Source organism: Lycium barbarum, chromosome 9 (assembly GCF_019175385.1).
Source record: "Lycium barbarum isolate Lr01 chromosome 9, ASM1917538v2, whole genome shotgun sequence".
In the NCBI taxonomy this organism is placed as follows: domain Eukaryota; kingdom Viridiplantae; phylum Streptophyta; class Magnoliopsida; order Solanales; family Solanaceae; genus Lycium; species Lycium barbarum.
Window position 1 is genome coordinate 19905935 of NC_083345.1, and position 10548 is coordinate 19916482.

The 10548-nt window shown below is 33.3% G+C and overlaps 1 protein-coding gene across 1 annotated transcript; it reads right to left on the reverse strand.

The window, feature by feature from the left end:
• Positions 1 to 144: 144 nt before the first annotated feature.
• LOC132610867 (uncharacterized) lies at positions 145 to 3767 on the reverse strand. The gene is made up of 4 exons (XM_060325265.1): positions 2569 to 3767; positions 973 to 1183; positions 742 to 871; positions 145 to 596 (listed from the first exon to the last, which is right to left on the reverse strand). The coding sequence occupies exons 1-4, from the start codon at positions 3411 to 3413 to the stop codon at positions 334 to 336; spliced, it is 1449 nt and encodes a 482-aa protein (XP_060181248.1). The 5' UTR covers positions 3414 to 3767; the 3' UTR covers positions 145 to 333.
• Positions 3768 to 10548: the final 6781 nt, after the last annotated feature.

Consider the following 10548-nt stretch of genomic DNA (forward strand, 5'->3'; position numbering starts at 1 on the left):
TATTAGTATTATAGTATTAACTTGAGGTCATTGTTAGAACGCATAAACTTCAAATTTTGAATCCGCCTTAAGCTAGCTTAACCTAAAGAAACAGAACAAATTCGTCAAGCTGGACCAATGACACAGCACATTTAGCTCTTATAGTCAATCTCAAATTGCTTTTGATATGTTATTCGATCACAATATCTGTCATATAAATCATGTCATCTGTTCCTTTTGCATCTTCCATTCTAAAGCAAGATGCAATGAGGTGGAAACAACATGCTTGCCCACCCTAAAGATTTCTTAAAGAGATCTTTCTTACAAAAGAACAGAGAAGGAAGCATAAATGTTTCATGTGTCTATTTTCCATATACCCCTGTTTGGATTTGAATGAGTAATCCTGACTACTTTATGTTTTGAATTCCGCCTTTTCTTGTTGACATATTGTTGAGAATCGGTATCTACTTTTACCACATCAACTTTCACTATGTGGTGATCAGAAGTTCCTTTTGAGGAGAAAACTGAGTATGAGCCTGGAACAAACTTGTATGGTGAATCGGATGATGAGAGTACGTAATCCACCCGAGTTCCATACTTGCACGTTCCCTGCACACCTGTACATTTTTAACAAGATTTGAGCCAACAGTACGAAACGCGTGTCATATAAATTGAAACAGATGAAGTATCTTAAATTGTTATATAAAATGGAACACTAAGTATAACTTATGGTTCGATAATAAAAGATTAAGAGTTTCTTACTCTGTCCTTTTGCGATCATGACAACAGACTCGCATTCCCCAGCGTAATCCTTAGCATCAGTATATTCTTTACTCTTCAAATACTTCATTACCTCGACTTTTGGTACTGGCTTTCCCATCTCTTCATAATACTGGAAAATGATGATTCAAGCTGAATGAGTAAAGAAGCAGGTACTAGATGACTTGATTTTCTTTTCTTTTTTTCGAATTGGGATTTATGAATGTATTTTACCTTTGCAATTTCTGTCCATCTTTCTGGAGAGTAATCCGTTTCGTCAAGAGAATTTAGACCTCCAGCTAAAATGTGTGGCTTGTTATCAGAGGACTGGATTATTGCATTTATCTGCTTCATTCGCCAATTCTCATCCAAGTGATCAAGGTGCGTGCAGTAGAAATTTAATTCTCCAACTCGAGGAACATCAATTGTTGCCTTCAGAACATTTCTGCATTCACAATAAAAGATTAATATCCATCATTACATGCAAGAATCTCCTTATATTTTGTGTAATAGTGTGCTTCTCTTGTAAAACTGAATCAAGTGCTTATGTACATTTTGAGAAATGGACTACCATAATTGCGTATAACTACTACCACTCTTAGATCCACCCAATAATCCATAGATAACAAATATACTACCATGTCTGAAACGGAAACATGGTCTGCCAAATTGAACCACTTGCAGAAAACGAGCTAGTAACTTGACAATAAACATTCATAGAAAAGATAAAAACTTTACCAGAGGTAATCAGGTAAAAGAGCAGATAACTGTGCTTAGCAAGTTATATCTGATAAAAAGCTGTGAATTTCCTGTCAACTTTCACTAGATATTATTCCTTTTAATAGACGCGCTCAATCAGTGGGCTAAAAAATTCTTTTATAACTTCATTAGTAGTTCATTTCTACTTACTCTAAGTTGGCATAAGTTTGTCATGACATAGAACATGGTACACCACACACACATAATATCTGGGAACTAAATATGAAGTACAAAGTTCCTGGAGCATAAGGTTTATGAAAATATTGTTTTTGGTGGTGTGTGTCTTGGGGGTTTTTTTTTTTTTTTTGGGGGGGGGGGGGGGGGTGGGGTTTGTTGTTCTAAAGAGTGAGAATGGTGCTTTCCGTAGTTTCAGCACTAAATTTGTAATTTATTCGAAGAAAAAGCTAAAAGAAACAAAAATAGAAAGTCAAAAGAGAACTGCTTGTTTCACAGTGGAGTAATTCTTATAGTGTATTTGTAAGGTTAAAAATCTGCCAGCTTTCCCCTAACAAGAAATTAAAGAACAATAAAAACCAAGGCTATGAAATAAGGAAGCAACATTAGGCACTTTTGAATCGCATCATTCATAAAGAACTAAACCTATATGCATCTGACGGCGTAAAAATATTTACACAATCAAATCACGTTTAAAGTAATCACAGATAAAAAAAAAATATATAAGCATTAATTAGTAACTTGATAAAACTGATAACTAACATCAACAACAACAACATACCCAGTATAATTCCACACCTGGGGTATGGGGAGGGTGCATGGGCGGAGCCACCTTAGGCGAAGGGTGGCCAGGTGCACACCCTTCGCCGGAAAATTACACGGTATACATAGGTTAAAATGTTCGTTATTATGAGTATATATTTAATTTTGCACATCCTTAACACAAGTGACGTGAAAAAAATTTGCACACCCTTTGCCTAATTTCTGGCTCCGCCACTGGGAGGTGGGCAAAGAGGTTGTTTCCGATAGACCATCGGCTCAAGGAGAGATGAAAAAAAACTGATAACTAACCCGAAAATAAAAGTTTTATAAATGACTGAGAAATGGTTTAAGTACCTGAAATCAGAGTCATCAAAGATCTTCTGTATCTTCCAAGACTTAATAGGCCACTTTGACATTATAGCATTACCATATTCAGGTGCCCAACTCTCTGCAAATACATAATTCATCCCTAAAGCATCAGCCAAATCTGACAATGGCTTCATACCTTTCTCTTCCTCAGCTTTAACATCTTGCAATGCCAAAATATCAGCATTTAACTCTTTCAACACTTCAAGAACACTTCTTGTACTTCTATAACTACTCTGGCCATGATCAATACGTGGCATACTCACAGTAGACCTTAAAGGTGCCTTTCCTCTACATCCCAAAAAGCTTAATTGTCCACTTTTCTTCAATGATATTTCATTATCTGGTAAATTTATTGACACCCTTAACTTAGATTTCGCAAAAGCTTGCTTCTTTAATAGAGTTGTATCAGCTTCTTGATGTAGAGGTGATTGTTTGAGTATGCTCTTAGGACGATCATTTGTTGATTTTGCTCTTAAATTATAATAATCATTGGAGAATTTGTCATTTTCAAAATCAAAACTAACTGACCTGTTAATACATTTTGGAAGTGCTGGTGCCATGGAAAAAAGTGCAGCATTAAATGTTGCTACACGTATTGTACGTCCAGATTTAGAACGACTTAATTCACCATTGCTTGGATGAATTACTGCAGAACCATTTGCATTTGATGGTTCTAATTGGTTTGTATCAATTTGAGAATTATGAGACTTTGAATTGGATTGTCCTAAGTGTTTGACAGTAATCTTGATTTTGGTCTTTGAACGGCGACGAATAGGCCATCGTAGGCCAAAACATAGGCGCTTCAGCTTTTCGCTGAGGACTTTTAGCATGACCAAGAAATGAGATTGAACAAAGAAGTTGACTGAAGTGATATATTTTTGTGTTTATGTAAGGGAAATGAAATATGAATGAGTACTAATAGTATTTTGACTAACAAGAATAGGCATATCAGATATGATTAATCAGAGATTATTTAGTGTAGAGTTAGGTTGTGAGTAGAGTTGAAGGACTAGAAGGAGTCTTATTGGGTATGGATTGGTGACACGTAGCAGGTTTTTTGGGGGCTTTCTGTTTGATCAATAAATTTCTGCTCTTCCGTTGTAGAGAAAGTACTTATGACAGGCAAATGGCAATGTTTCTCAACGAGAGAGGTGAGGTTGGGTGTGGCTGTGTGGGTTGGGCGGTGGCGGAGTCGAGATTTAAATAAAAGGGGTTTAAAAATATAAAGAAGCTGACAAACGAAGAAGCTAAAGGAGTTCAACGTTTACTATATATACATAAAAAATAATTTTCACCTTGTATATACAGTGTAATTTTTTGCCGAAGGAGGAACCCCCTCGGCTCTTACTAGCTCCGCCACTGTGTGGGGGTGGGTGCGGGGGGACCAGTTGCGGAAATGATTTTCACTATGATAAAGGAGTGCAAAATATGATAAAGTAAACACAAGAAATAAGGGCAACGTCTACTATATATATATATACATATATGGGCGATTTTAGGAGCTATAATTGAGGCACATGAACACATGGTCTCTCTGTAAAACTCGATATTTTATGTATATATTTTCTAAAATTAGTATAATACTATCTGCTGGAACATATGCTACAAAAAAGGCTAAATGGTACACTTAGTTTAAAATTGAGTTATTTACCTAGAAACTAGGGATCAAGTCTTACTTAATACATTTTTTTAGTGGTGAACTCATGTTTAGAATTTCTAGATTCGCTTTTGTGTGTATATATATAAATAATTTTAACTAATTTTAACTTTATATGATAATATAATTTTCCATCAAGGAGATTTGGATGAACCCTTGCTTCTACCGGGCTCCACCCCTGGGGTTGGGGTGTGGGGTGTGGGGAGGCGGGGAGCGGGGATATGCTAACTGTCCCCAGAGGATGGTGGGTGAGAGGACAGGCATACTATTGGACGGTAGAGATATGTCTCATTAGACTTTTGATTAACGAAATGAATATAAAAACAAGAATGATTAGAATAAGGCTCTGGAAAACTCAACTACTCCCTCCTAATCCAGTCGTCATATCTTCATTTTTTAATATGTTTGGTGTATTCAATGTCAATGGTACAAAATAAAATATGTCAATGTTACTTGAGTTCTTATCTTGGAGCCCGTTTGGATTGACTTATAAGTTGCGTTGTTTTCAGCTTTTTTGAGTGTTTGGCTGGTCAGCTTAAAGTCATTTTGTGCTTAAAATAAGCCCAAAAAATTAATTTGACCCGTTTGGCTTAGCTTATCTAAAGCAGCTTATAAGCTGCTTTTTTAAGCCCATCCAAACAGGCTCTTGATGTACTTATGGTAATTACGCGCGTCAAAACGGATAACAAGACATGAGCATTTGTAAGTGTGATCTACTAATTAATGATAAAAAAGCAAGATTTAATTTTTAGCAGAAACGTAAAATACTACGTGTTTCGTTTCATTTATGTAATTTTGACTTTTGATGCACAATTATCCAAAATTGTACTGATTAGAAGTTATAAACAAATACTAGAGGTAAGCGTAACTTAGCTCAAACATCACCCTCATAAAAAAGTCATAAGGTGAAATGTGTACTTCACGGAAATGAATTAGTACTACTTAAAATTATGTCAATGTTGCTTCAAATGGGTTAATGACTGTACTCATGGTAAATAATCCGTGTCGAAAAGGAGTAGCATGGTATGAGTACTTCTCATCAATCAAGTCATACTTGTAAGTTGTAAATAGGCCGGGGGAATGTAATGTACAAAATACAGGTTTATTTGAGCCTAATATTTTGGCTTAAACTTTATATACATGTTAAAAAGTTAATTAAATCAGTATAGACAATTGATTTAAAATATAATAAATCAAATTGATAATTACAAAATACTAAATCTAAACCCATAAAATTCAAATTATTGATTCCCCTGTGCAAATAGCAATTGAAAAAATGACACATAAATAAACCAAATGCTTATACGTATTTATATTAGACTTGTACTGTCAAATTAATCCATATAATGTCAATAATTAACTTACAATTGCAGTTACTGCTATAATATAGTGTTTTTTTTTTTTTTGACAACATTACTATTTTAGTGAGTCAAGGCAGATAGCCAATATCACAAACTGACTAATGAGAAGGCAACAACGAGGAGAGGTTTTCTTGCTGGGAAAGCCACGTCACCCAAAACCCGGCGTACACGACTCCCAAATGCACAAGAGAAAAATATCAAGACCAAACTATTATTATAAGAAAAAACGAAAGAAAAAGGAAAGAGATACTATTAGTAGAATATATGTAATTATTGTCAATTTAATGAACGAGAAAACATCATTTTCTTTAATTGAAATGGGAGTATGGGACTCTTCCAGAAAAGAGTAGAAGAAAAAGCAGGAATTTAATACACATTTAATTTCCCATCTTTGTACGATCTATATTCATTTCAAAATTGTTAGTTATGACTTCTGGTATTGGCCGTCTTCATGCAAAAATTATTAATCAAATTTTCCTGTGATGTGATTTAATACGAGTTGAGTGTACCCAATGGTCATGCAGATCCCACCATAATTGACTGTATATATTAGCATGTTATATTATGGAATAAGGAAGAATATGCAGCATTAAAAAGTGAAAGCAACAAAAGAAAAATAAGAATTGTCTTAATCAAATAAAATTTCTTTCCACTACTAGGTCCAGGTACGTCATGCAACACGACGAGCCCTTTCTAAAGTCGTTACCACACAAATAACTACAACGTGCATAAAATAATGCAGGCCAAGAAGCAAGGACCACAAGAAAATAATGGGGGGAAATGAAGTAATATCAATAAAAATTCAAGATCATCACATAATCTACGTAAGATTAATTATGAGGTTTGATAGCACTCTCCAAACAAACAAAAGCGGACGAATGTTTAGATCTGGATGATTAATACATTATTATTATTCCTGTACTATAGTTGATTTGTGTCATCGTTAGTTATATTGTATTTATCGCCATGGAGGTTTATCCTTTGTTTGCTCTTTTTTTGGAGTACAGATAATTCATGTACTTCACTAAAAGGGAAAAAAAAATTAAAGATACAACAACATAAAACATATCCAGTGTAATTTCATAAGTGGTGTCTGGCAGGAGCGGATCTATGTAGAAGGTTGGGGATGTCACGGCACCCGCACGTCTCGGTTGAAATAATAAGCATGCCACCTGGGGTAACAAGAGGCCGTTTGGTGCCACTGGCAATGGGTCAAATATTCAGTCTGAAGGGCGGGAGTTTGATCCTTGCTTGATGCGTGTGTTTTGCTCTTTTTCTTTTTTCATTTACAATGCCTCTTCCTTTGATTTCTCTACTTCTTTATTTTCTTTTTCTTTTTCTTTAATTTCTCTTAACTTGTTCTTCTTTATTAATCCCAGTTAACCTTTTTTTATTTTTTGGTTTAATTAAATTTTAAGTTTTTCTATTCTTTCTTTAAGTACTAGTCACTGAGTACAATTGTTGCACGTTTACCTCAGATAATAAGTACTAATTTTTTTTAAAATCACATTAATATTAAGAAAATAGGTTTGATAGTAAAATATAAATTTTAAAAAAAGGTTCAAATTTTTTAAATGATGAATGTTGATTATATCATATTTTTGAAATTTTAAAATTTTTTATTTTTATTTTTTAATCTTTCACCAAAGTCCGAGCTAAATAAAGATTACTAGGCGGAGGCTACAATCCTTAATTTTCAACTATATGTGTGTAAAAACACGCAGTAGGCAATGAAGTATGAATAAATTGAGATAATGATAGTAGATGGTTTACCGATTTCTAATGTAGAAAATCTTTTTTTTTTTTTCCGCAAGGTTTTAGATAATGATGCTACTTGTCTGTGCAAAAAAAAAAAAAAGGGACTGCTTTGGAATCTTTTATCTCAGGATATTTAAAAGAGAACATAATTAACTAAACAAATCTGGATATTCGATAAATTGGTCTAATATTTATCGAAAAGATGCATTCAAACTGAAGCCCATAAACAAACCGACCCTTTAATCCTAGTGTGGCACCCGGAACGTTCAAATCCTAGATCCGCCTCTGGTGTCTGGAGTCTGAACAGGGCTGTCTCAACAAGATTGGGGCTTAAAGCCAAATTTCAGAGAGAGGCCTTAATTTTTTTTTAATTTTTTTTTTATTTTTTTTTTTTAAAAAGAGAAAGATCGTCATATATATATATTTTTTTTATTTATTTATTTAAAGTCTACTTTTCTAGTTTTTTTTAGATGCGAAGTCATTAATTATTATTTTATAATCGTCAAGAACAATGCAAAGTTGTTAACAATTTATTCGAAAAAAAAAAAGTCAACTGACAATATAACTAATCAATCACGAGACTAAAAAAAATCTTCTCTTTTTTTCTTTTATAAATATTGTGCACTCCCTCTGTCACAATTTATGTGACACAATTTGGATTTCAAGAGTCCAACTTCGTTATTTTTATCGTGAATTCAAACATACAATCTTTAAATTTTTTGAAAAACAATTTACATATTTAAAAACTACATAAAAGTACCATAAGTCACAATAATGTTTTAAACAAATTAGCATAAAACTTAATATAAAATGGGGCCAAAGCCATTGCTTTAGTGACTTTGGCCTTGGGTCGGACCTGGATCTGGAGAGGGTTGAGTGTATGCTGACCTTACCCCCACCTTACCCATACCATGGGAGGTAAAGAGAATATTCCTGGAAAAAGAAAAAAAAAAGATGTGGGAGAAAGAAATCTAAAAGAAGAGAAAATTTTGCCCCTAAAATAACCACTAGTTAGAAGGCCTACCATCTTTCGAGAATTAATCAACTAAGATTACCAAAGAAATCAGGTTAAGATGTCAACTTTGACAGAATGGAAGATGAAAAAGAATATATCTTTGAAATTTGTTAAAAATTCATAGTGAGTCTAATATGTTTATTCTTTTTGCTGTTTTTTCAAGCATTAAGGAAAGAAATAGATAATCCATGTGTATGTGGAAGAAAGAAGTTTAAAAGGAGAGATAGTTTAGCCCCTAAATGGCCACTAGTTACAAGGCCTACTATCTTAGAGAATTAATCAATTAAGCTTAATCATGAAGTCAGGTTACAACGTTGATTTTAACCGAAGAGATGAAAAAGAATTCCTATATATCCTCAAATTTTGTTGAAAATTCAAGATGAAACTTTTATTATATGATTTGTTACGCTTTAAGCCAAACTCTCGCGATTTTCTTAAAAAGATTATTCTTACATCAAATATCTGTAACTTCTTATTCTTATTTATAATGAAATGCCGTAATAGGATAATCGTTCGCACACCAACGCTATCAAAAGGCGTTGAGAAATTTGCTCCCCCTTTTACATTATTTTGACAATAAATCAATAATGATTTAGGCTGGATTTCCCATATGCATTTAATTTAATTTACAACTAGATACGGCACCGATTATGAAAAATAAGATGACAGCTCTTATTCCGGCTGCCTCCTTTGTATGCTTGTGGCTTTTCAAGATACCCCTTCTCATTATTACAGTAATATCCTTTCATTATATGTTAGTGATTTTCTTTCGCGTCCCTTAAGAAATGTACTCTTCCGGATCAAAAAGAGTGTCCACTTAGCTCTTTTTTTTTTTATAAAAAAGAGTGTTCACTTATCAAATCAAGAAAGAATTAATCTTACTTTTCCAAAGTTGCCCCTATTAAGTGTTATGTGATCTAATCTCAATATCTATTTAATTAGAGATAGTTTAGTCAAATTACCTATTTTTTTCTAGAAGTTAGTATTTTCTTAAGGGGTGTGCAAATGGCTAAGTGGAGACCCTTTTTGATCCGGAAGGAGTACTATTTTACCCTTTATTGGTATTTGAATAATGATAATATTACCCATGAATTGAGGTATTTGTAGTTTTCAAGAGCAATTACAACTAAGGATAAAATAGAAAAACATAATTAATTTTGTGTTGAACTCTTAAAATGATAAATAATTTGAGACACCTATTTTTTGAGACGGAGGGAGAATCAATTCAACTAAAATCCGCTTTCACATTTTAAAGAAGCTAATCACAGCTATCTTCCAAGCCTAATCATTCTTGTTGGGCCTTAAAAATAACACACATATAGTACTGTGTTATAATTAGTGATGTGTATCCTTTGAATGTAATTGAGAGAGAGAAAGAGACATTACGTTAAAGAGGAAACAGGCTCTAACTAAGTAAGATTTTCCAGCTCATTTTTGGAAGGATGTTTTCTTTCAGTGAATATATCTCAATTATAAATGATGTGACCTTAGAAAGGTTTGTGTTAATTTCTACTATATGTTATAATTATTAAGACAGATTAAGATATTCTGATGGGACTGGCCCCAAGCATATTCCCTCTAATTCTACCAAATTGGGGTGGCAAAGAGAGTGTTCACATCAAATAAAAGAAAGTAACTTCCCAGCATTAATGCACATGCAACATTAATTCTGCTAATTAATATATATGCTTTAAAGATTGACCTTACTAGCTCTAATAGATTAATAGAATAATTTTCAGCGCCATGATCATATATTCTTCTAATTAAGTTCTAGTTCTTCGGCTAATATGCTAAAAAGTTCTTTTAAGAAAATTCAATTGATTTGTCTAAAAGTATGATGAAGAATATTGGTTACTTGATTCCATCAATAATCATGTGCTTCTTCAATCTTGCAGAGTACTTAAGTATTATGTCAAGTGAAGACAGTGGTCTCCTAATATAATTTCTAAGTACTTAAATCCGGTTGTTTCCAGAGCCAGCATAATTCTTCTGGTAGAGTCCAACTTTAATTTTGTAAGTACATCATTATCTAATAATTCCTTCATTTAAAAAAAATGACACTTTCATATTTAATACTTCCTCGGTCTCAAGGCCCAAAATAATTATCATATTAGGAATTCAAGACTAAACTTGACAATTATTTCCAATTATACCTTTAGCATTAAAGAATAGTT